At 40.7% G+C, this 26,917-nt stretch overlaps 1 protein-coding gene across 1 annotated transcript in view; it reads left to right on the forward strand.

The window, feature by feature from the left end:
• LOC109421539 (GATA zinc finger domain-containing protein 11) overlaps window positions 1–26,247 on the forward strand; it is a 321,415-nt gene extending 295,168 nt beyond the window's left edge. The window contains exon 3 of the mRNA XM_062849676.1: window positions 25,689–26,247. Coding sequence (XP_062705660.1) covers window positions 25,689–26,018 — 330 coding nt within the window. The 3' untranslated portion in view covers window positions 26,019–26,247. The remainder of the gene's footprint in view (window positions 1–25,688) is intronic.
• Window positions 26,248–26,917: the final 670 nt, after the last annotated feature.

Here is a 26,917-nt window from a genome sequence, read left to right on the forward strand (position 1 = left end):
GAGAAAAAAGGATGTTGTAATATAAAACTTATAACTAAATTTTGAATTTGTTAAAAATTCTCGTTTTTTTTTCTTAAACTTCAACTGAAACTGGTGGTTTTACAATTGCTTTAGTGGTTTTAGTGTTTTAGAATCAACACCAGTCTGGTCACATCCTTATAGTCAATATCGAATAGAGGAAGAGAGTTCCTCATAAACCCTGCTGAGTGTTTTAAATCCACTTCTAGGTTAATAAAGGTTGATACTAAGCTTGAGTATTTTTCGTATATGTTTCCTTAATTGAGCACAGTGGAGCGCTCCAGAAGAAATTATTCACACATCGAGGATTAATGCTCTTGTGGCTAACAACGATTGAGTCCTGTCATTTTTTCATCGGATTTTATCGAAATGGTACAACGAGAGAAAACTGATAGTAGAAGCTACGGTAACATTGTTGCAAATCTTGAGCTGAAAGTTTCCAGTCGAATGAATCATCCCACATCTGAGTATTGAAATGACTCGTCGTCGTTTTACAGCTTGACCACAGACAATGCGAATCACAATCAGTAGTGCCAGTTATGATTCAATTAAGCAGTATCAATAGCATAATTCAATTGATTGACGTGCTCTAGGCGATGTGACATTTTACCGGGCGAAAGTGTTTGATAAATGTAGCGTCGATGCTCTTTGACGATGAGTTGTTGTAGCTATGAGGAATGAAACCTAAATGTGCCTCAGTTTCGCTCAAAGCAATGGTCTGCGCGAGCACGTTATTAATTGGCCGTATCTTTATGAATACCAATCAGGAGAAGATGAACAATCGCCCATGATCGTGAGGAGCTTCGTAAAACTGTATCCGTTAGGAGGGATCCCCGAACCGGCAGTGGCAGCCGCAGCGGCGATTGTGTTTGTTTTTCATAAATGTATAATTTCTGTGTCAGTTGGCTCGTCGTCGCGCTGGTTGGCCGTTTGAAGAAGTCCCAACCGTTCGGTTCGTTGTTTGGATAGAGGCACGCTGCGTCTCGTCAGGTTTCCTTATTATGTTTCCTGCCTCGGACATGCCAGACGCGCACGATATCGGTTTCGGATTTGAATAAATTGGACCACGAGGGTACCGGTGCAGAAAATTAATGACTCCAGGTCGACCGAACGCCACATTTGAGCACGAAATAAATGGGACCTGTTAAATGGCTATTAAACATTCATGTTTTGCCGGTCAGAATTGAATTATTAGGCAGCTCATAAATATCGAAGGAACGGTTGGATGGCGTGCCTCCATTTGGCTCCTATAACTAATGGACTATGACGGACAAGTAATGGAACTGATCGGAGACGGTTAATGATTTTATTTATTTGTTTGGTAAATTTTATTCATGTCACATTTCATAATTGTGCAGCACTCTATGCTCAATTGACAATTTTCCAAAATATTCTCTAAGAGTTTTAATGACAAAAATATATAGGAGCAAATTATAGCGTTAGTTATCTGCGGGATTGTTTGGAAGATTTCTTTTTTTTTTGTTTGTGGAGCCCCTGAAGAGACATTCTTCTCCAACGCATATTATACCTTTAATTAATTTCAGGAAAAACTGGCTTTTTCTTGTTGAAATCAGGCCGCCATTTACATAAAGTCTGTAATTTTTTTCTAGCTAATTTGCTAAAAAATGATAAATAGGATGAAAACCTCTTTGGTATGGTTGGGTTAAATTGATGGACCCCTTCCTTGCCAAGGGGCTGTACATGTGACAAAAATCACGATTTTTCAGTAAATTGCACCTAATTTATCGCGTAATATCTCTCAAATTTATGTTGTAACATGTTCACAACTTCACATTTCTATGAAGGCAAAGTATAGACCTGTCATTTGAAGTTGAACATTTTTTGGCAGCCATATTGGCCGTCACTTTGAATATTATCATTTAATTGAGAGTCTAACCTTACCTTTATGCTCACCAGCCACCACCTAGTTGCGTATCAAGTGGCACATTATTTGGCAATCCTTTGCCTATCCAACATGTTTTCCTGTAGAAACCAACTCTGTTTATTCAGCATTTGAGCATTATTGCTTGGTTGCAGATCTAATGTCAATTTGTTTTGCATAATTTCATTGAAACTCAAAGGTGTTATACTCACACTACCTAATGCTACTATGCTTGGTCCAGCAGTGAGCTCGATAACTTTAGGGTATTCAAGAACTTTCTACAGTACAGGTCACCGCCCCACCATCTTGAATTCACTAAAACACTGGGCGATTTTAAACCCAGAACATTCCCGTGAGACTATCGAATACTTTCAATTAATCTCCGTAAACTTATCTTAACTCTACTAAGGCCCTGGAATAATCTGAAACCTCCTAAAGTGCATTTATACTCTTCTTGAGATCCCCGCTGTCTTTACGCAAAGCCCTCTAAAACCCTCTGAAGCCTCCTGAAATCCTCCGAAACCCCTTTACAATCTTCCTGAATTTCTTAATGAAACTGCTGAAGCCCCTGCCGCCCTGAATTTCCTCGAAACGCATTGAACCCTTCTCAAACCTTAAAAGTCCCTGAAGCAGTGAATTTAAATTCAACCATCACCCAACAATAATGACAATGTCGCAACCTGTATTTGTTGCGACAATCCACTCGATGCGACATAAGTTTGTCCCAACATGAAAATAATAAGAGAAACATCGTACACCACGAGTTTAGAGATGTTTAAGCCTTGCATTGCAATTCTCGAACGGTAACTTCGAGTCAGTAAACACTGCTACTCTGCTGAAGATCTATCATTAAACAGTTTCGACTTTGGGTTAGTAATAATTGATTGATTATTTACAAGTTGAAAAGTACGAAACAAATTCGGCTTCCGTTTTGTCTGCAACAAAAAAAAAATCGAGATCATGGCATTATCTGTTACCAGTTGTGATAAAGAGTAATCGCCGCGCCTTCTTTGTTGCTTGTTTTGTGCCTCTTTTGTCTGACAATTCTCTTCACTGCCCTGAAGCTGAAGCCCTTTGAAACTCCCTTAGAATCTTCTGAAATCCATTAAAAGGATTTAAAATCCCTCTGAAACTGTCTTAAACTTTCTGGAGCTTTCCTTTAAGCCTGTGAAGTCCTCCGATATCCCTGGGAACCCCCTCCCCGAGGGACAGCCTGAAAAGCCTTCTTGAGTAGCCTCACCACGATGATATCGATCTAGTTAATAAACTGAGTTAGCTATAGCTGATGAACCTATTTAGGTAGAAGCACCATTTGTGATCTCCAGATTAATTTCCATAACAAAGATTTTTGTGTACTCAATGTATTGTAACGTTCTCAAAGCCCCTATTAATTTTTAATATACAATATCCACACTCGGAATCTAAAGCTTGGGGTCAACACCTTTGAAAATTTGTATTTTAGTCCACATGTGCGACAATTAGTGTCCGATTTCAAAGGTTTTTTAGACATGATTCATCTTTTTTTTAACAATCTTTTTGAAAACTTTCGCAAAAGCTGCAAAGACATGGCTGAGGCTGATCAAACTGTAATTTAATATACGTTTTTGTTAGAATTTAAATCAATTTCAGACATAATTTTATTCAATTTACAATTTTAGTTTGCTACCTTTCCTTCCATATCGTTATCGCAAATATAATTTCTGTCGTGTCGGGTCCAAAACAAATACCTTCATTTTACCGAAATCTGTTCTACTCATACTTTGGATACTAATTATCCCTAGTTTGATCCCTGGTTTGGATTTCCGTCCAAAGTTCACTGTCTGCGTATGTTGGGGCACCACTGACTGTAGTATCACCGGACCCTGTTCAATAGAATATCTTATCGATATACTATTATTTTCACTTTATCATTCCCTGCTTACTTACATTACAGGCTTCTGCAACCTGTGATCGTACGACTTATTGTCACCACGACTATCACTATACTTCCCACAATAAACCTGATTAAACACTTCTAATTCACTACTTTCGGCTCAATCCTATTCTTCGCTTTCAATTCAAAACATTTTTCAATCTACTGTTTTTCTCCTCCTTCTATTTGTCTTTATTTACTTTTTTGTTGACGTCTTTCTGTAATATAATTATAATTTTTTTATCTGTATTAACGAGATTTTTAGCCCTTTTAGCTAGTTCATCTCGGGACCCACACTTTACTTCCCTTTCGAAGGAAGAACTCACATTTTGCGAGTTTGTCGGGAGTGGGATTCGATCCCAGGTCCAAGGCGTGATAGTCAAGTATTCTAACAATCACACCAGGTCCGTTCCACTAATAATAATTATAATAGAATAGATATACTACATATAGTAACGACAATTAGTGAAATAGTAAATAATATAGTATATGAAAGTTAATCGGCTTTGAATCAGAATATTTTTTTTTTTACAAAATCGAATCAATAGTCATATTATTGCCTATTGACTTTAATTTAAACGCTTGATTTGTTATGCCCCAAGCATACGCCTAATCGCTGTCGCATAATCTAACAACAGTTGACTAAGCGCAGTGCTGGGGGACCGACAGGGCTTATTACCAGTCTAAACTAACCCTCTAACTACTAACAAGACTGGGAAGTTAACGATCACTCATTGCACTGCTCAATTTAAACAATGACATCTTCAACTTCTGGCGGCTGTAATCTACTGTAGTTTCATTAGTTATATGTATACGTAATAGTAAGTAGTAGTAGTAGAAGTAATAGTAATATTTTAAAGTAACAATTAGTTTGGTTTGCTATTCCTTTTCTTTAGGACTATAATAACGATTTTAGCAATGGATGAACTTAGTAGTGGATAGCATAAACACAAAGAATTCGTTAACTCTAATACCATGTTTGCTATATTGAAGGATAGGATAATAATCATTTTTTGTCTAAATCCAACCTTATTTTGTAATACAATAGTGGGTGTGGGAAGTCATTGCATTTCATATATCTTTCAATTAAGACAAGTTCGGGTGATGATAAATTTGTAGGTAATAAATGAATCGGATGTTGAATGCTATTCACTCAAGATTTCGCTCTATTATACTTAAGATTACTTTTGGCATCATGAAATAACATATTCGCATAGTTTAACAGCATCTAAATAATGTTGGAGAGAAGATTTTTTTTCTGAATGTATATATCTCATAGCATGTAAAGTAGTTAATAATTATAATCCATACTGAATAGGAACTATGCTCTTCGTAATATTCAACATTGTTATAAACATAATACTAATATACGTGAGCCGCTCATTTGTGGAGTTGTGCGACCCACTATCTTGTTTCTTCCATTCCAGATCCGCTGAAACGCCCTGAAGTTGAAGAACTGGATCGAGCACCGGAGTAAATAGTGATATCATACATTTATGTGTGATTGTAATCGATCAAGAAGTCATAATGTTGTGAAATAATGGTGATAAGCTTTAAAATGAGAAAGTTCGTTCGTTCGGTGATAGTTTTAAAATGAGAAAGTTTGAGTAACATTATGATGGTTAAAAAATGTTTTGAATGGCAATGTTGAATAGGTTTGCGATTAATTATAATTAATTAGTTAAGAGTTATAGTGGCGAAAAGTTGTAATAGTGGCAGTGACAAAACATTAGTTAGTGAAGGTGGACTAAAGCGATTGAGTGTGCATTTGCTCTGTATTTTTGAACAGTGGTGATAAATGTGACAATATATTTTGATGGTGAAGTTTGAATCAAGAATGATGATGATGGTCCCGCCAAATACCCCTACAAAGTTTTGAGCTAGACGATATATCTTTAAGATAATTATTATTTAAGATCAATGAAACCAGATTTGCAAACTAAATTCGGTCTGATTCTTTTCACAAATATAAACAACATTATAATTTGTCATACTGTACAGCAAAAACATAAATTTCGAAATACTGCTGCACTCATCTACAGATGAGTGTCGAAACGTCGGGTGAATAAAACAACTCGTTTTTTAAATCCCAAGACTGCGTAGCCGTTAATCGAGAGAGACATCTACAGATGTTTGCAAGCGTTACTAGTGATCATGAAAGATCAGAAAATCAAAAATATTGCGAGGATTGATAACGTTCGCGCGATGTCAAAACAGTCGGCAATATTCTCATTCTCAAGAAATTCCCGACCATTATAGTTTGTTCGTGTCTCCTATTACAAAATATAAATTGTCCACACAAAATATCCGTTGGTAAACTTCGTCAAGATACAAAATTTAGTCAAGAATAAAAAGTCAACAGAGTAGCTGTTCAGAATAGTGACAATATACTATTTTTATAAACAGTGACTTAAGCGATGCAAATTCATAGTGAAAATGATAACGATAATGGGGGAAAACTTTTGTTAAAGATATTTTATCTCAATGCAGGCCAAAACAGTGTCGACTTGGGTCACATTCTGCCTACGTACTTCTGTGTGTTGAGACAAAAATAGAGGCTCTGTAGAAGCAAAACGTAGGGTAAGGGTGCGGTGCAGAATACAAGCAACGTGGTGCTACAGCCGTAGCCGTAGCTACTTGAAAAAAAAAAGATAACTTTGAGTAACTCCATGTTATTTGCAGAAACGCCTTCAAAAATGTAGTACATAAATTGATGTAAACAATGTTTTCTGAAAAGTGGTCGGTTGGCTTTGTTATTATTGTGTTGCGTTAAAACGGCTATCTCAGAATTATTGTATTGACGATTTATTTAATTCTACCCCACGTTTCGGTCACGGGTTTTGGCCTTTTTCGATGAAAAAATGTTCTATTGTCCTTGTCCTTGTTACAATTTGCATTTGTGTTTGTCAAATTATCCGGGTAAATTGATTTTTTGTACAATTTTAGGGAAATTCCTTTGAAAAAGGTCAACACCCATGGCCGAAACGTAGGGTAGAATTAAGAGCCGTTTCAACGCAATAACTTCCACTTCCAGTCAAAAAATCCCAAATCAGTTATTATTGTCTTTTTTTTTAATTATATAACATGTTTAGAAATTAGTTGGAAATTTCTGATGTCAAAATAAAAAAAAATCAATAAGGGGATTCACTAAACAGTGTAAACTGATTAAGCTGATTAAACGTCGCGATCACCAAGGCAATCTTTGGTTATTTCATTCGCAAAATCGTGAAATATTTCAAATAAACAGAAAATCATGGCTTATGCAGCAATTTAATCTGTTTAGTGAGTCCCCTAATGTTTTAGAGCAAAAATTTGTTTTTGTTATTTGTTGTTTCGCTAACTCACTGCGATACCACTTGCTTTCAAGCTAGTAGTTTAAAATCCACTGATATACTGGAAGTCTTGTAGACATCTGCAAGATTTGTACGCTTGAATGTCGTCAAATCAGTAATTTTGATGTGGTGTGGAATTCCGCAGTTTAGATTTTGAATGTTTGAAAAGTCAAGCTCCAATATGACTGAAATTTTGACTTTGAATACGGAAGAGTTGTTCATCTACAATGAAAAGAAATTTTATTACTCTTGTTTTGGTTTGTTAGTTGCCAACTACTACAAGAAGTTTTCGAATGAGTGTAATCAGTTTCGCTCCTTTTAATTCCGCCCTATGTTGCTTGTCCTTTGACAGATGCGCGTATTTCGACTACCACTTGTAATCTTCCTCAGTGTCAGTTATCCAGTCGAAATACGCGTATTTGTCAAAGGATAAGCAACATAGGGCGGAATTAAAAGGTACGAAACTGATTACACTCATTCGAAGAGGAGAGGGTTCGAAAAGTCGGTACAAGATACTACAAGATGGGTTTTTTCAGTTGTGAACTAACAATTGCATAATAACAATCATTGTTTGCAAGTACAATTCATTTCCAAATTTGCAACTGTGCCCCATTTAGAATACGATCACTATATGCATAACAAATACCTTCCTCTTCCCTGTCAAGTCGGGCGCCATCACACTGTTGCTTCTTCCACGAACTATCTATCTATTTTGAGACCATACGCAAAATAGCTCTGTCACGAAGCAATGTGTTCCCCTTTCGATGTGCTCTAGAATGTGCAGATCTGTGTTGAAGAGTCTAAAGTTGCGCATTCTCACACATAGTTTGTTGGTCATTTGTCGCTGCCATTCTTCGCGGTGACACTTGTCTAAGAGTACGTAGTACAGTGTTGACCAGAATTAGTTCAATATTTTATACAACATCAGTTATTTTGAAGGCATTATCGGAATTATTAATGGGCAGGTAATGCTGGAATGTCCACAGGCCAATTTGAATACCTAGCTTGAAAATTGATATAAATTTCTAGTACTCGTTTTTGTGTGTGGTTCAACATAGTTGGTCCAATATTTAAACACTAGTTTGTTTTTTTTTGTATCAAAACATTAAACATCTTCTTATAAGATGTCTTCAGCAATGTTCAAACGTGAACCTGAGCCATTTAGGGTATTGCGCTAATTCGTCTCAATACGGATTATAAAAAGATGAATTTCAAAATATGTTTAAAAAAATGTCAAAACATCATCATGATTCTCTGAAAAAATATACATTTCGAACTACTGTTATGTCCTTCTTCGAATGAGTGTAATCAGCTTCGTACCTTTTAATTCCGCCCTATGTAAAAGGTGAAACTGATGGTGAAAGGACGAAACTGATTACACTCATTCGAAGAGGGTATTCTGCTTAGAGGGTTCGAAAAGTCGGTACAAGATACTGCTTTGTTCAAAATTTTAGAATAGTGTTAACTCCTTTTTCCAATACTGTATCTTAACATAGCTACTGAAGCCTTCCCTACTTACTATTCATAGTGAGACATTTGTTCTAAATTCTACCGTCGTCGCAACTTGCTTCACTGTGAGGCGATAAAAATAAATGCACACTCGTTATTCGTGTGCTATCCATTCACAGGTGCTGGTTGGTGCTGGGCTAACGGATTGCGTAGGAAATTCGATTGGGATATAGAACGAACAAGTAAACCTCGGCGACGGTCGGCAATTGCGATCGAACACAGCACAGCCTTTTTTCGTCAGGAGAATGCTCCGAAGCTGGTGAGGAATGTCGTTTACCTTCCCTGTGGCGGTTTCACGATTTAGCTGTTCTCCGGCCGGCCAGCCGGCCGGGGCCGTTAGAATCCTCTGATGTTAAGTTGTCCATAAACCATTGCGAAGCCTACCTACATTCACTATTCCGTAGCAGCGTAGTGCGTATTCTCTTTTTCGATGCAGGCTGGGCAAGAGTAATGGCTCATGCGCGAGATCTATGGCGCCGATGATGTCGACGATCGAACGAGTTATGGAGGAAACCTGCTGTTTGATGCATGGTGGTTGGCAGTTGTTAGGTGGAATTCCTTTTAATTGCAAAGTGGGTGTGCGATACTTGTTACAGCAGAATTCGTCTACGATTGCGGATTGCGTCGCATTCCAATGCACACCCCTTGGATACGAGATTTAGGAGAAGGTAGGAAGTTAGCAAACTAGGCATGGCGAAACCAGTTGATAATGTTTCTGGTAAATGGGGGATTGTTAAGATTTTAGAAACAGTCTTACACAGAACAAGAATACTTTTACACTATAAAAAAGTGGTTGGATTGATTGCCGTTACGGTTTTTCTTAGAACGGGACTAAAGCATTGTCCAGTTAGAATCCGGACGCAAAGGATAATTCATTGTGACGCTCTAAATGATCATAATCATATTTTTTTCACTGCAGTCTGATCATAAACAAGTCCTCTATTGATGGTGAAAATTTCATCAATTTTCTTGCTACGAGTGAAAAATTATTTCAGATTGAAGACATGCGAAGGAAAAAAATCTTGCACAAACACGCTAAAAATTTAGGGTGGTCAGGTACGACAGTCGCGAAAAATGTTAATATCTCCAAAACCATTATGTGTGATGTGCTCAGATGTTGTTAACCATGCCATGAGGAAGTGTCCAAGGAAGGTTGAAGTTTGTGTTCATGGATAAATCTGCTTGGAATTCCAAGATTTGCCAGGAAGTTCGAACTCTGGACATCGTTTTCTCACATCACGATTTTGACACCAAAATGTGAACAAAGATGACAATCTCAAGAATCGCGTGCTGCTTTTCAAAAATGCACACAAGGGATCTGTAGAGGTTTGAGCTACATTGGTGAGCTATCACGACAGCCTGAGATGTGCAGTGGTGTCATCACTGTTGGATAGTGTTTATTAACGAAAAAACACTCAAATTTCGCATCTTTGGAATTCACTGAATAGCCCTTAATTTCGCAAGAAGAGAAATATTTGGCAAAGCTTCTTTGGAATCCTAATCAGACTGGTAGAGGGTCTCAGGACACTACAGAGATGACCCGATTGTTAAACAAATACACCGAATGATGTTAAAATTTACTACCATTGTGCAGATTTTTAAGGAAGTTATCACGGAAAAAATGAGAAAATGTATTAAAAATAAAATAAAATAATTTCAATGATATTTTTCCATGAAACTACAGTAAATTATCTTTGTTTTGAGGGCTTAACCTTTTCAGTTTGTTCTTCCACCTCTGAGATATATGTGATTATCTGCGTCCGGATTCTAACTGGACAATGCCTTATTCTAAACGTCTTAAGGTTCCTGCTCCTTGGCCCTGACTGCAATCACTAACCCCTCCTTCCTCTCTGCCAATTTGAAACATGTTTTAAATTTCAAAATGTGTTATACTTCAATGTCTTGCTTCATGTACCATTATGATACAAACTCTGTGCAATTTCGCAACCCATGATCACTTGATGCTATGGAATGCAACGGAATATGGGCTATAATTACCATCTGCTCCGTTAATCAACCCAAAGAAAGCGGCGTCAAACCGGATCGCAATCCCTACTGATCTGGTTCTGAACTGCTCTTGCTGCGGTTCTAGTCAGTTTTACATGATCGAAGAACATCCATACATAATTTGCGTTACTCTTATGATTGTGCCGCTGTTAAATCTTGATGAAGTTATCAACCGGTTCAAAATTACCAGTGCCTCAACTGCAGTGTCGAAAAAAAAACAAATGATCACCAGCTGTTTTTCATACAAAATGGTCAAGTTTGACGTTGTGTTATTCGGCTTTTAGTGAACCGGTTTGGCAGAAATTTTGACAGTCGCCATGGAGTTTCGTGTATTTCGATTCTATTCTAAGATTTGTATTTAATTGATTGGGCTGCAAAACGGTGAGTCGATAAGGAGAGCATCCAACATAGCTCTGTTCCTACCTCATGCTTCCACGGGTCAAGCGATGACAAAGGCCGCCAGCAAAGAGTTGTGTGCTTAGCTGGTAGTGGCGTCCTGGGCACTTTTATCCTTCTGACTTCAGCTAGATTGAGGAGGTTCGACCCGAGCGTCTGTTCACCAAGGAGGTGCGGCTCAAACAGCGTCTGTTCTGGCATCCAGCGCAGCGGCTGAGTAAGAAACGCTGCACCACGCCTAGCTAGATCCAAGGTGGTAGCCCCATCAGCGTGGTCGTCCTAGTGTTGGGACGTTAAACAGAACTGGCACGATGGCCCTCCTGCGAGACAGGAGTTGTTGGCGTAGGCCCAATAAGCCACCCGTAAAAATCCCCATTGCGAATAACATCCATAGGAGAAAATACGACTCGATACAATCGGCAAAAACCTACGCGACGAAATAAGGACTACGATTGGAAACTCTGAACATGGAATTGCAAGTCACTAGGTTTCGCAGGATGTGACAGGATAATTTACGATGAACTACATCCCCGCTACTTCGACATCGTGGCGTTGCAGGAACTTTGTTGGACTGGACAGAAAGTGTGGAAAAGCGGGCATCGAGCGGCTACCTTCTACCAAAGCTGTGGTACCACCAATGAACTGGGAACAGGATTTATAGTGTTGGGCAAGATGCGACAACGTGTGATCGGATGACAGCCGATCAACGCAAGAATGTGCATGTTGAGAGATAAGGGACGTTTCTTCAACTACAGCATCATTAACGTCCACTGCCCACATGAAGGGAGACCTGATGACGAGAAAGCAGCGTTCTACGCGCAGTTAGAGCAAACATACGATGGTTGCTCAGCGCGTGACGTGAAAATCGTTGTCGGCGACATGAACGCGCAGGTAGGAAGGGAGGAAACCTTCTTCCCCCGCATAGATATCCACAAAGCCACCTGAAGATTACCCGACCTTCAAACGGAAAACCAAATCGACCACGTTCTAATCGACGGTAAATTCTTCTCGGATATAACCAATGTCCGCACATACCGCAGTGCGAATATAATTTCGGATCACTACTTAGTCGCTGTATGCATGCGCTCAAAACTTTCGACAGTTATCACCACGCGTCGAAATCGAACACCGCGGCTCAACATCGAGCAGCTGTGTAACGTAGAAGTGGCTCAAGACTACGCGCAGCAGTTAACAGTGGCCCAACCAACGGAAGAGCAGCTTGGCGCAGCTACACTTGAAGATGGCTGGAGGGACATCCGATCCGCCATAAGTAGTACCTCGGCTACAGCACTAGGCTTCGCGACTCCGAATCACAGAAACGACTGGTACGACGGCGAATGTGAACAGTTGAAAAACGAGAAGCATGCAGCATGGTCGAGAATGCTGCAACACCGTACGAGAGCAAACGAGGCACGTTAAAGACAGGCGCGGAACAGGCAGAACTCAGTCTTCCGGATAAAGAAGCACCAGCAGGAAGAACGAGATCGCGAAGCGATGGAAGAGATGTAACGCGCTAAGGACACACGAAAGTTCTACGAAAAGCTGAACCGCTCGCGCAGAGGCTTTGTGCCACAAGCCAATATATGTCGAGATAATCACGGGAATATTCTCACGAGCGAGCGTGGTGAGGTGGTCGAACGGTGGCGGCAGCATTACGATGAGCACCTTAATGGCGACGTTGCAAGTACCGAAGGTGGCGTGGTAACAGATCTAGGAGTATGTGCACAGGACGAAAGATTTCCGGCCCCTGATCTCCTGAGAATGAGGAGGAGGTTGGCCGGTTGAAAAACAACAAAGCCGCCTAAAGCAGATCAACTACCAAGCGAGCTTCTAAAATACGGTGGATAAGCACTGGTGAGAGCACTACACTGGGTCATTACCAAGATTTGGGAGGAGGAAGTATTACCGGAGTAATGGATGGAAGGTATCGTGTGTCCCATTTACAAAATGGGCGACAAGTTGGATTGCGGGAACTACCACGCGATCACACTACTGAGTGCTGCCTACTAGAGACTCTCCCAAATTTTATGCCGCCGTCTATCACCGATTGCAAGAGAGTTCATGGGGCAATATCAGGCTGGATTCATGAGTGAACGCGCTACAACGGACCAGATGTTCGCAATACGCCAGGTGTTGCAGAAATGCCGCGAATACAACGTGCCCACACATCACTTGTTCATCGATTTCAAATCGGCGTATGATACAATCGATCGAGAACAGCTATGGCAGATTATGCACGAATACGGATTCCCGGATAATCTGATACGATTAATCAGGGCGACAATGGATGGAGTGATGTGCGTAGTTCGAGTATCAGGAACACTCTCGAGTCCATTCGAATCTCGCAGAGGGTTACGGCATGGTGATGGTCTTTTGTGCTTGCTGTTCAACATTGCTTTAGAGGGTGTAATAAGGAGAGCGGGATAAATACGAGTGGGACGATTTTCACGAAGTCCGTTCAGCTGCTTGGTTTCGTCGATGATATTGATATTATTGCTCGTAAATTTGAGACAATGGCGGAAACGTACATCCGACTAAAGAGTGAAGCTAGGCGAATCGGATTAGTCATTAATGTGTCGAAGACAATGTACATGATGGCAAAGGGCTCCAGGGAGGAATCACCGCGCCCGCCACCCCGAATTTATATCGACGGTGATGAAATCGAGGCGGTTGAAGAACTCGTGTACTTCGGCTCACTGGTGACCGCCGACAACCCCAAGTAACACCGAAAACATAAACCGAAATAGCAAAATATTTACTTTGTCCTACAGCAGTTGTTATGAAGTTTCTCGAAACATATTATGTCATGGATAAGTCGTTTTCATGATACCTAACACTTATACACAGTGATCTTCTATTTAGAAGTCTTATTAAAGAATATATTTTGTTTTCTCAAACAAACATTGCATGTTGTTTTCGATTATGTTGGGTATGTTCTACTTAAGTACACTTTGTTTGTTACCATAGATGCTCTGTATGTTCTATATGTCATATTAGAGTAGCATTTGCAGTTTCTTGTTTAAGACTTGTTTTCAATCATGTTTAGACAAAACATACTATGTTTCGTATGTTTATAATTAGTCGAATTTTGGTTTTCTGCAGTATGATAGAAAACATGTGTAACATAAACCTCATTCATTTTTTTGAACAGGGACATGCCACACTACCGATCATAGAAATGTAGAATCGATTTTTATTTCCTACGTAAAAAAATATACTCCTAACAGAATCTTAGCTATGAATACCTATATAAAAAAAATGACAGGAATATATGTTACCACAACATATATGATTATCTATAAGAGCCGATTGTATAAACTGTGATAATTATTTGATACTTGATATTTGTTGTCTTTCCAGATCGTGACAGATATCAAACCGTTCAAATACCAAACCAAACATGAGAACCAACAACAACCACAACAAAATTATCCACAAAAACAATATCAAGCCAATTTTGAATCATATCCCAAAACATGTATCATGCCATGTCACAGAGTGCCATTTAATTTTATTTCTAAATTATTAAATATTTATCAAATATTCTATTATGTTTCAATAATTTGTCATATGATGTATAAACTTGACAAATTCTTGAGAAAAATAAAGAATATTTGAGTTTTTGTGTTAAAATAAGATGAATACTATATAGTTTTTAAGATGCAAAATTCTTCAAAAATACTGATTTATAAGGCGCATTAATTTTATCGGGGTACAATAGTCTATTTCATCGTAAAAAATGATTGGCATTAAAATTTATGACCACAGTAAGGCAATTAGGCGTTAAAGTGGCTTGGTAGAATTATTGATGCATGTCGATTTTCGCAGTTGTCGATTTTTATTATTGACATTTTGAAACTTTATTATTTACAGTAATAGAACATCGTGATTGTGAAGGCACTGTTTTCTAGAATTTGTTGAAAATATATAATGGAAAACATACTAAGATACATAATCAAGTATGCTCAGATTCATATAGAACATGAATATGACATCACAAAGATGTTGCGCAGGCTCCACCTTCTGCGCTTTTTCAGTCGTATAGCAGTCTGCAAATCGGTTTTATTGCTTCACACCAAAACTTCGTAACTGGTCATATTGGAGTCGAAATAATTTCTATAAGACATGTTGTGTTACTTGGGACGACACCAGCAGAGAAATTCAGAGGCGCACTGTGGCAGGGAATAGTGCTTACTTTGGACTCCGCAGAACTCTACGATCGAATAAAGTTCGCCGTAACACGAAGTTAACCATCTACAAAACGCTGATTAGACCGGTCGTCCTCTATGGGCACGAAACATGGACCCTACGTGTAGAGGACCAACGCGCCCTTGGAGTTTTCTAACGGAAGGTGTTGTGTACCATCTACGGCGGAGTGCAGATGGAAGACGGGACTTGGAGAAGGCGAATGAACCACGAGCTACATCAGCTGCTGAGAGAACCAACCATCGTCCACACCGCGAAAATTGGGAGGCTACGGTGGACGGGTCACGTCATCAGGATGTCGGATAGCAACCCAACTAAAATGGTTCACGACAGTGGAGGACGATCTGCGGACCCTACGTAGAGTGCGGAACTAGAGACAAACAGTCATGGACCGAATGGAATGGAGACGGCTACTATGTACAGCAGAGGCCACCCCGGCCTTAGCCTGATCGGTAAGGTAAGTATTATAACTCCAGGACAGTTTGGATGACCTAGAACATCCCGAAATAAATGTATAACCTAAATATCAGTGTTTCCTAAGGTATCATGGCGTACACATTGGAAAAACATAAATTCGTTCCCGAAATATATAGAGCAAAAAAAAGCCGTCCAAGAAGGGTTAAACATTTCTAGATGTAGACTTTTGTAATTGCATTTTTTTTGCCTGCCGCTAGATTTTGCCGCACTCGCGCATAGATTCACGTCTTCAAACGCTGAAGTCTCGCGCCCGCGCTCAGTCTCGTGTACCTTTCGCTTCATTACAGATTACAGATTGACATTTCTACTAGCAGCGGTTCGCGCGCGCGACACCCATTTGAATGGGACCTGAACGTGAACACTTTGTGTTGTTATTATTTACACTTTCTTTGTGGACACTATATCGTATTTAGTATCCTATACCGCCGTGCCAGAAGACAGACGGAACAAAATGCGTTCAGTTTGACGACCAAAGAAAGTCACTAAATCACTCAACTCAGAGCTGAGTGGAGTGTGTGTATGTGCGTTTCCTTTTCTGATTGAAATCCGACTCCAGCCAGCCAGCCGGCAGCGCCAGCGGCTGGATCGTTTGTAGGTGCTGTTTGGTTAATCCAATGTTCCGGAAAGAAATCAAGATTGTGCGATCCGGTGGCGTTTAATGGTTGTATCCTGGCGTAATTATCGGTGTTTGCTCGTACATAGTGCGGCGCAACAACAACTCTTTGGACGTTATTTAGAAGCGCGACGGGGGAAAGTTGTTAGAAGTCAAATGAATTAATTTGCGACATGACATAACAATTTGAACTGGTTTCGATGGGTACTGGGAAATGGCGGACAAGGACTCGCCTGAAGATATATGACGGAATGGGTTTTATTATACTGCCACTTTTTGACATTTCATTGACATATCTTTCAGGACAGTATTCTCAATCGTCAAACTGAACGGAACGCCCGACATTCGAAGCTATGTTCCTCAGAAGATTTTGCCTCATTGTTCTTACGGGTCAGCAAAAGACAGTGATCACCAGCTTAAAGTTGCATGCTTAGCTAGTTAGTACTATCTGGGAACTATTGTTCTTCTGACTTTACCAAGGCGGCGTGGCTCAAACAGCGTCTGTTCTGACATCCTGTGGTTGTATGAAATGCTGTACCGTGTCAGTTATCCCGAGCAAAGTACAATAACTGACCAGTAACAAACTGATAACTAGTGTTCCTTGCAGAACTGATTTTACAATTTTGTGTTATCAACTTGATAATTCATGTTACCATACCTGTCAAACTGGGGGCATCAACAACAGCGAAAATTAGTTATCAGCGACAGTTGCAAATATCTTTCTGATAACAAAATCAGTATGAAATAGGATAAAGTTGATTGATTCGATTCACCGAAGTTGTTATCAGGGTGGCTTTGGTGATAGCATAATAAGATATTTTAATGATATCACGGGTATACTTGGTTGCTATCATGTTTGTTATGTTGCCTGCTTATTCAGCCAAAATGAGAACAAATTTAGCTATATGTTTTTGATATCATATAACACGGTATGTTATCCGACTGTTATGAAACTTTGCTAGGGATGCCACCACTATCGCGTTGAAGCTGTCGCGATTCCGGTAACATATTGTGCTAACCAAACATCTAAATGATTAAGTAACTTGCGAATAATTCAAATGGACCTCTGATTAGAGCCTTGAAGAACCACTATACGTCGTAGAAGACCTCATCAACCCGATCATTCATTAGTATCTGCATCATTACAAATGCATACACTTATTCAGGCCCGATCACTTCCCACCAAGCTCGCCGACGTCAATCAAAATTACATCAGTCCACCGATCGTAGCAAAAAGGCCATCATATAGTGCTACAATTTGGTAGAGTGCTCCAGTCAAAAGCCCGACTGATCTTGATTTCCGCTTTCAAGGCCACCCAAAGTGTGAACTCTCTCATGTACTCTGTGTACATACATTTCAATTAATTGTCCGGTCCACTCTACTGGAAACGAAAGAGACCCCCCTGACAGAAATGGAATAAAAACATAAAAATAATAAACATCGTTAGTAAGGTACAACAACAGCGTTTACCTCAATCTTCCCGAAGCGATCGTCGTCATCATCATCACCGTGGCGAACGCGATCGTCTGCCAAAACAACAATTATAAAGAAATGAATACAGATGAACCATTACCGCATTATCGCCATTAAAGTCCATGGCATCCCCTATAACATGCCGTCCGTCCCCGCGCCAACAACACCTCTTCCCCACAATCCATATTTCGTCTTCCTTCACGATCTCATCTTCTTTACGGCGCGGCACGCGGGGCGGTAGTAGCATCCCCCAAGACGACGACTGCTGATGCTGACGCTGACTCTTCGAGTGAGTGCCCGCGGTTCGTCGGCATTGACCTTGGCTCTACTGCTGCCGCCGCCGTGTGCAATACAGTACAGTTGTTTGTTGGATGGTGGAGACCGGAGGCAAAAGCAAAACCATCTGCTGCTGGCGCTGGCGCTGCTGGCACCATCAAACAATCTGTCGCCGGCCGGTGCCAGTGCGCGCGATGATGGTTGAAAGTGTGAAGCCGGCTTTCACGTCCGTCGGTTCGAGAGTGACTTGGTCTAGGTTTAGTCTATTCCGGGATCCGTCCATCATCATTGCGAATTAGTTCAAAAATATACTTCTGCGTAAAAAAGTGTATCCAAACATAGAACCGGAAATTTTCTTGCAGTGCTGCAGTGTCGATAACAAACAGAGGATAGCTGAGAGATATGGACATGATCTCAAAGGTAGATGGCTTCATATAGACCGAGAACCAAAATATTTGAAATGTTGGTCATTGAAATTAGGAATTCTTTCATACATTTTCTTTTATCTTCCCTGAATTGTGCAATGTTTTGGTTCAATTGACCATGATGTCAACATTGGCGAAGCAAAGAAGTTGTCAGTTCGCTTTAGAATTTGTAGTCTGACCTTGCTTAAGACCATTGGTGACGGGATGGCAACATAAGGCTGAATTTCAAAAGGCTGAATACGAATGGCTGAAAATTTAAAAGGCTGAAAATACAAAAATGCATATGTAAGTTATAGCACTTCTTTCTTTTCTTGGAGTAACGCCCGAACTGAGATCAAGCCTCCTTCTCAGCTTTGGCATTACATGTAACAGGCAGGAGGATTCGACCCAGACAACCAGTAATCGTATAAAATCTCGCAAGATGATAAAGTGGTGGCCATATGCGTGCATGCCTCCATTTAGGCGCATATAAAATGTACGCATATCGCCTTTATCATCTATGCAACATCTTATACGATCACTGGTTGACTGGGGAACACAAAAAGGAACTGATAATATTCATAACGTTAATTTTTCCTTCTTTCGAGTCATGCAGTTTTGGAGATTGTTGCCATTACAGCTACTAACAATAACATCAATCGTCAAGCTCAAGCAAAACCGATGCGAGTGCCTCGGCTAGGTAATCGACGGACAAGCAAATTTTCAAATAGATCGTAAAATCAATGAATGTATGTAATTATTCCCAATTGGAGTGATACGTCTGTTTGTCAAAGTTGTTAGTGTTGTGGTTAGTCTTTAGGCTGGTGCGTTTGAAAACAAGTCGAAACACTATTTCAGCCTTATGTTATTTCAGCCTTTTGTAATTTCAGCCTTTCGTGTTTCAGCTTTTTGTTATTTCAGCCTTTCGTAATTCAGCCTTTTGTACGTAACCCCTCCCATAAACTCTTATACTATAATAAAATGATTGGGGATGGTAACATAAGGCTGAATGCACAAAAGGCTGAATCGGAAAGTAAAACTTTCCGATTCAGAACATAGCAACGGAAACATGTTCTTAAAAAAATGACGAAGTTTGGCAACCATGAAGTAGGGGACGATAGTGTCAAATGTCAAGCATAAGCAAAACCGATGCGAGTTCCACGTCTGAATAATCGACCAGCAAGAAAATTTTCAAATAGACCGTAAAATCAGTGTATAATGAGAATAATGAGAATGTAATGTCTGTTTGTCTGAGTTGTTAGTGTTGAGGCGGTCGTTAGCATTATAACTTGAGGATGGCGCTGTTTGACAACTAGTTGAATCGCTATTTCAGCCTTATATTATTTCAGCCTTCTGATGCATTCAGCTTTTGTAGTTTCAGCCTTTCGTGTTTCATTCTTTTGTTATTTCAGCCTTTCGTGATTCGGTCTTTTGTATGTAACCCCCTTATTGTGACTTTATCCGTATGCTTAGTGTAGTGCATGTCACATAACTCCATTGCAATTGAAGATCAATAAAATTTGCAGCGATTTTGGTACAGGTTTTGTTTTGTTTCCTTAGAAGTTTCAGGAGCTATCCAATTTAATGATAAGGTCGCACTATTTAGACAAAAGAATCCCCATAGGGTTTTCAGGACGAGCCTTGAAGGAGCTTCAGGTGGAATTCCTTAACCCTTTGGAGACGGATGGGTCACATTAGTCCAACCGAGAAAACCGACTTTTACAAACGTGTTCTAGACCAGCGAGATCCGGAAAGGCGAAATTTATGCAGGAATCCCTGAAGCAATTCTTGGACTAATCCCTGCAGGAACTGAAGTATGACATCCTGAAGAACTTCTGCAGCAATCTATGGGGGTTCAACAATCTCTATTGAAGAGATTCCTGCAGAATCTTCTAAAGAAATCCCCGATTAAACTTTAAGGGAAATTCCACTTTTTTTTTCCTCCCCTGTTGGGGAAATTAAGCCACTGCGTCCAATAGGCTGAACTTTTGTGGCATAAGGAGAAATCCACGACGGAATTTCAAGTTAAATCCCCGAAAGAACTTCAGAAAGAATCTCGGAATAAAATCCAGGAAGAATTCCCTCAATAATTTCAAGAGGAATCTCTGAAACAATTCCATGAGAAATCCTCGAAGGAATTCCAGGACGAATCTGCGAAATAATTCCATTAGGAATTCTCGAAGAAATTTTAGGAGGAACTCCTAAAGAATTCCAGAATAAATTCCCGAAGGAATTTCAGGAAGAATCACTGAAGGAAATCTATAAAGAATTCTCTCAATTTCAGGAGGAATCTCGGAGAATTACATGAGGAATTCCTGAAGGAATTCCAAGAGGAATCACCAGCGAATTGCAGGAAGTTTCCCCGAAGGAATTCCAGGAGAAATCGGCGAAGGACATTCAGGAGGAATCCCCGAAAAAATTCCAAGAGGAATCGTCGAAGGAACTTCATGAGGAATTTCCGAAGGAATCCCATGATATATCCCGGAAGGAGCTCCATAAGGAATCCTCGAAGTAAATCCATGAGGAATCCCTGAAGAAAATCCAAGAGAAGCTACCAAAGAAATTATGGGAGGAATCTTCGAAGGAATTATGGAAGGAATCTCCGAAGGAATTTCAGTAGGAATCGGCGAAGGAATTCCTGGAGTAATCCTCTAAGAAATTGCAGGAAGAAACCTCGAAGGATTTCCATGAGGAATCCCTTAAAGAATTGCACGAGGAGTCCCCGAAAGAATTCAATTAGGAATCCCCGAAGCAAGCCCAGGAGGAATCCCTGAAGGAATTCCAGCAGGAAACCTAGAAGGAATTTCAGAAGGAAACCCGGAAGGAATTTCATGCGGAATCCTCAAAAGAAATCCAGGAGGAAACATCGAAGGAATTTTAGGAAGAAACGGCGAAAAAATTTGATGAAGGATGAAGGAATTACAGGAGGAATCTCTAAAGAAATTCCAAGAACAATCCTCGAAGAAAATCCATGAGGAATTCTCGAAGAAATTCCATGCTTCGGGGATAGCAATCCCGTGATAAATCCCAAAAGGAACTTCCAAAAGGAACCACCAAAGGAATTATGGGAGAAATCTCCGAAGGAACTACGGGAGGAATCTCCGCAGGAATTCTAGGAGGAATCGGCGAAGGAATATGAGGAAGAACCCCGAAAGAATTCCATGAGTAATCCCCTAAGAAATTGCATGAGGAATCCTAGAAGGAATTCCATTAGGAATCCCCGAAGGAAGTCCAGGAGGAATCCCTAAAGGAAGTCCAAGAGGAATTACGGTAGGAATATCCGAAGGAATTATGGAAGAAATCTCCGAAGGAATTCCAGGAGGAAACCTTGAAGGAAGTCCAAGAGGAATCACCAAAGGAATTACGGGATGAATCTTCGAAGGAACCCCTGAAACTCCTGGAAGAATGTTGAAAAAAAAACGCATATAGGAATTCCTAATGGAACTTCAGAAGGAATCTCCGGTGGAACTCCTAGTCTAGGAGTCCTAGACTAATTTCTAAAGACCTCCTGTAGGAATTTCTGAAGGGGTTTATTATGATTCTTATGGCATCTCTGAATCCTCCTGAAAGAATTTTTGAATGGACTTCTGGAAAAATACCTGAGCGAACTCCTGTTGAAGTAGCTGAGAGAACTTCTGAATGAATCCCGAAGAAATTTTAGGAGGAATCCCCGAAGAAACTTCTAGAGGAACCAACAAAGGAATTACGGGAGGAATTTCCGAAGGAATTACGGGAGAAATTTCCGAAGGAATTGCCGAAAGCATTTCCGAAGGAATTCCAGTAGGAATCCAACAAGGAATTTCAGGAGAAACCCCCGAAGGAATTTCATTCAAAATCCTCGAAAGATATCCAGGAGGAATCCCCGAAGAAATTTCAGGAAGAAATTTCAAAAGGAATCGGCGAAGGAATTTCAGGAGGAATCTCTAAGGATTTCAAGGATTTAAATGCGGGAGGAATCTCCGAAGAAATTTTAGGAGGAATCCCCGAAGAAACTTCTGCAGGAATCCCCGCACTAATTTCATGAAGAGTCTCCGAAGGAAATCCAGAAGGAATTCCCGGAGGAATTCCATGAGGAGTCGGCGAAGGAATTTCAGGAAGAATCCACGAAGCAATTATAGGAGGAATCCTTGGAAGAATTCAATGAGGTATATCCGTAGGCGAAATCTCCGAAAGAATTCGAAGAGGAATCTCTGAAAAAAACAAAATCCAGTAGGAATTTCTTATAGGAAGTTCAAAAGAATCCCCGAAGAAAAACTATTCCTATTGGCGAAGGAATTCCATGAGGAATTCCTGGAGGAATATCAGGAGGAATCTCCGAAAGAATTCCAGGAGGAATCCCGGAGAAACTCCATGATGAATCCCCGAAGGAACTCTAGAACGAATCACCGAAGGAATTCCAGGAGCAATCCCTGAAGAAATTCCAGGAGGAATACTCAAAGATATTTTAAAAAGAGATGAACCAGCCTAGGGCTGAAAATCTTTATAATAAAGTAATAATAATAATAATAATAATAATAATAATAAAGATATTTCAAGGGAGAAATTAATAAAAGCTAAAAAAAAATTCGGGAGGAATCCCCGAAGGAATTCCAGGAGGAATCTGCGAAGGAATTCCAGGAGAAATCTCCGATAGAGGAATTCCCGAAGGGAGTCCAAGAGGAATCCCCGAAGAAATTTCAGGAGGAATCTCCGAAGGAATTCCAGGAGGAATTTTCGAAGGAATTTCAAGGGGAATCCCTGAATAAAGTTTAAGAGAAATCCCCGAAGAAATTCCAGGAGGATTCTGCGAAAGAATTTAAGAAGAAATCCCCTATAGAATTCCAGGAGGATAGTCCAGGAGGAATATTTGGAAGAATTTCAGGAGGAATTCCGGAAGGAATCTCCGGAGCATTTCCAGGAGCAATTCTCAAAAGATTTCCATGACAAACCCCTGAAAGAATTCCAGGAGAAAACCTTGAATGATTTCCAGGGGAATTCTTTTCAGATAGGGAGAATAATTACCAAGAAGATTTCAGGAGGAATGCCCGAAAGAATTCCAGAAGATAATCCTGGAGGAATTCGTGAAGGAACCCGTGTTCGGTATTTCTGGATGAGCTTCTGGAGAAATTTCTGATGTAACTCCCTTGATAACTTCTGGAGGCATCCATAAATCCTCTTGGAAAAAATCTCCGAAAGAACCCCAGGAGCGATCCCTGGAAGAACTCCTGGCAGAATCCCTAAAGGAACATCTTGAGGAATCACCTTAGGAACTCCTGAAGGCATCTTATGCCGTTTTTCTTTATTATCCAGTTCCAACCTGGGTTGGAACTGGATCAGATCACAGTTTCAACCCCAACCCGACTTCGGTTTCGCTTGTACTAAAGTTTGTTTGACGTTGTTTGTTTACACATTTTCCGCCAATCCAGTTCCAACCCAGGTTAAAAAAGAAAAACGGCATTAGAATGATATTCTGTAGGAATCCTGAAAGAATTTCTGAATGCACTTCTGGAAAAATTCCTGAGCGAGCTCCTGTTGGAATAGCTGAGAGAACTTCTGAATGAATCCTTGATAAAACAACTGGTGGTATCCTTGAATCCTCCTGGAACTACTAGGTAGATCCCTAAAGGAATTCTGGAGCAATCTCCTGGAATATCTCCTACAAATCCCTGAAAAAAACTCCTGAAAGAATCTCTGAACAAAAAATCCATGAGACATCCCGAAGAAATTCCAAGGGGAATCGCTGAAGGAATTTCAAGAGGGATCATTGAAGAAGTTCCAGCCGATTTCTGTAGGAACCCGTGATGGAACTCCTGGAGTGTTCCCTGAAGGATCTCCGTGAGCGATTTCTAACGGAATGCCGGGAAAAATTCTGAAGCATCCTCTAGAGAAAACTCTTAAAATCTTAAGGAACTCCTGTGGGACGTTCTTACGGACATCGAGGAAGGAAAGGAATGTTAGTGTGACGTGCGTTCTTAGAGACCGAGATCACCTCTGTTTCTCCACGTCTGTTACGTGAATGAGTTTTTGTAACTGGGGAGGGGAAAAGCCACATGATCTGGATTCACTTTGGTAAGTGATGTGATTCATTCAACCTCATTTTTTTCTTTTATTGCTGAACACCGACGCGTTTACCGCTTCAGCTATATGAGCTCTTCCCTATTCACTGTCATAATTTACCATCGTCGGAAATCGACACGATTCTGGAACAAATGCATCATTATTTTTCCATCCTGTTAGTTAACTTTTGTAATGATGAAGTGTGCGGTTAGTAGTAATGCATGAAATGAGCGTCCAAAGTGGATCACCTGGAAATGTCATTCCTCCCTGTACAAAAACACCACTCTCTACCGCCGCCGCCGGCAGACGGATTTACGTCTTGCGTCGTTCATGTAACTCGTCTATGACACTAATCCACGGCAGCTAGAATCATAAAAAAAAAGAAGCTGAAAGCCCCCCTGTGGGAAATTTCCCGCTGTTGTTGGCTAGCTCGGTGGTGGTCGGTAGCATCGTAGTTACCCCATGGGAGAGCCGTGTAATCTTTGCTCCCGATCGTTAGCATGGCTGTGATTTCAATTAGCAACCACTCTCGCTCGACCGTCAGTCAGTCAGCTAGTCAGTCGACAACGATGACGCCGATCGTCGTCATCTCGGTGCCATTTCCTTCCTCCATGGGTTTTTCTTTTAATTGATTCCGACGACCACCGCAAGTTCTTGTGTGAGTTGTGCTGTCGACTGATCCACATGCTGTGATTTGCGATGAATGAGAGGAAAACTTTCGGCTGAGGTGTGGGAACCTTTCGACAAAGGCAATTTAGTTTTGTTTCCATGGGGTGTGGACATGATGGTCAGCCACCCGTGGTTGATGATTATACGACTAAATAATCTCATCTAAGAACCGTGGAATTCCGCTTTGATGACTGTTTTTGTCGTGGTCATGAAATGACAAAACTGTGCCATGCTATGTGGTTCACACATTTTCTAGCTTGTAGTAAAGCTCTGCTAGATCAGAAGCTGTTTTTTTTAGCGTAGTGTTCTATGACCATTAGGGTAGGTCAAAGCTGTATAAGGAAATTTAAATTGCAGTTGCCTCAAATTTTGAGGCTCTAAAAGCAACAAGTTCCCAAAATAACTATTTCAATCATCTGTTATTGCTACTAGCCCTGATTTGACTAATGCTTTTCCTTTCATCCCATCTCATTCCAGTACGGACTGCGGCAGCTGGATCTGTCGCTCCTGTCGCAGCTGTGGGCCCTCAACGAGTCGATCCAGGAGTTCCGCACCATGCTGCAGGAGCAGGAAACCCTCTCGCCACCCTCGCCAACGCCGTCCAACTCGGACGTCAACTCGGTTTCATCGGACGACGACGAAGACGATTCGTCCAACACGCAAACGGTCGGCGCTGGCCTGCTGACCTCCCACAACCTAATCGAATCGGTGGCGGCCGCTTCGGTGCTCAGTTCGTCCCAGTCCAGCCGGATGAGGGCACCGCCGCCTCCGCCCCCCAACCGGAAGGCACCCTCCCGGCCGGTTTGAACGGAATCTCATCTCAACCCGGCGGCGCGGCGCCCATAATGTTCCAAATAAAAAAAGAAAGCATCTCTCTCATCTTCAAATTCTAGCCAATACCGCAAGTTAATCAAACGAATTCGTTCTTTTGTTTTTTGGCATAAACTCGATCCCGGACGCTAAACGGATGGGATCTAAAAAGCAAGCTAACCCTATTTAGGAGCAAAAGTCGACCGTTTTGTGATGCGATCCATTCTTGGGCAGGGTACGAAAAACGGATCACGCCGAAAAACAAACGCTTTGTCCTAAACGGTGCATGTTGGTAACAAAGGCGCTCCGCAACAAACGCATGTCAGGCGATGAGAGCAATAAAACAAACATCGCTTGCCGTGCGTGTGCTGATATTCCGGCTTTTCTGCTGAAATTTTCGTCCCACATTATCGAATTCATAAGCATTTGGACGAAATAAGACTCTTGCAAACCTCAGAGTTGAGTTTCAGTTGTAAAATAAAGCGAAAATCACGATGTGAATAGAGCGAGACAAATATTCCTACCGTTTTTGTTGTGAACAAACTCGGAAGCGATTTTGTCATTATCTGCTAACGAAAAAACAAAGCGTTGTTGCCGTGCCTTCTTTGTTGCCTATTTTCCGCTTGCGGTGGCATATTCTGCGTACACTGTTCTTGGGCGAACGCCCAGAAAACGTAAGTCAATAGAACAAGACAATTCAACGCAGGTTGGACCTACCGGTCCAGAATGTGGCGAAACCACACCTGCTCATAGTCGTAAGAAGTACGTACATTTGCTCCACGCATCTCTCGTGTACATATTAACGTAACATAATGTTCATTCAAATGTGACTACAATTAATTGATTAATTAATTAGTTATTGATAGGCAAACCATTGTTCCAAAATACCGAAATTG

Source organism: Aedes albopictus, chromosome 2 (assembly GCF_035046485.1).
Source record: "Aedes albopictus strain Foshan chromosome 2, AalbF5, whole genome shotgun sequence".
Classification (NCBI taxonomy): domain Eukaryota; kingdom Metazoa; phylum Arthropoda; class Insecta; order Diptera; family Culicidae; genus Aedes; species Aedes albopictus.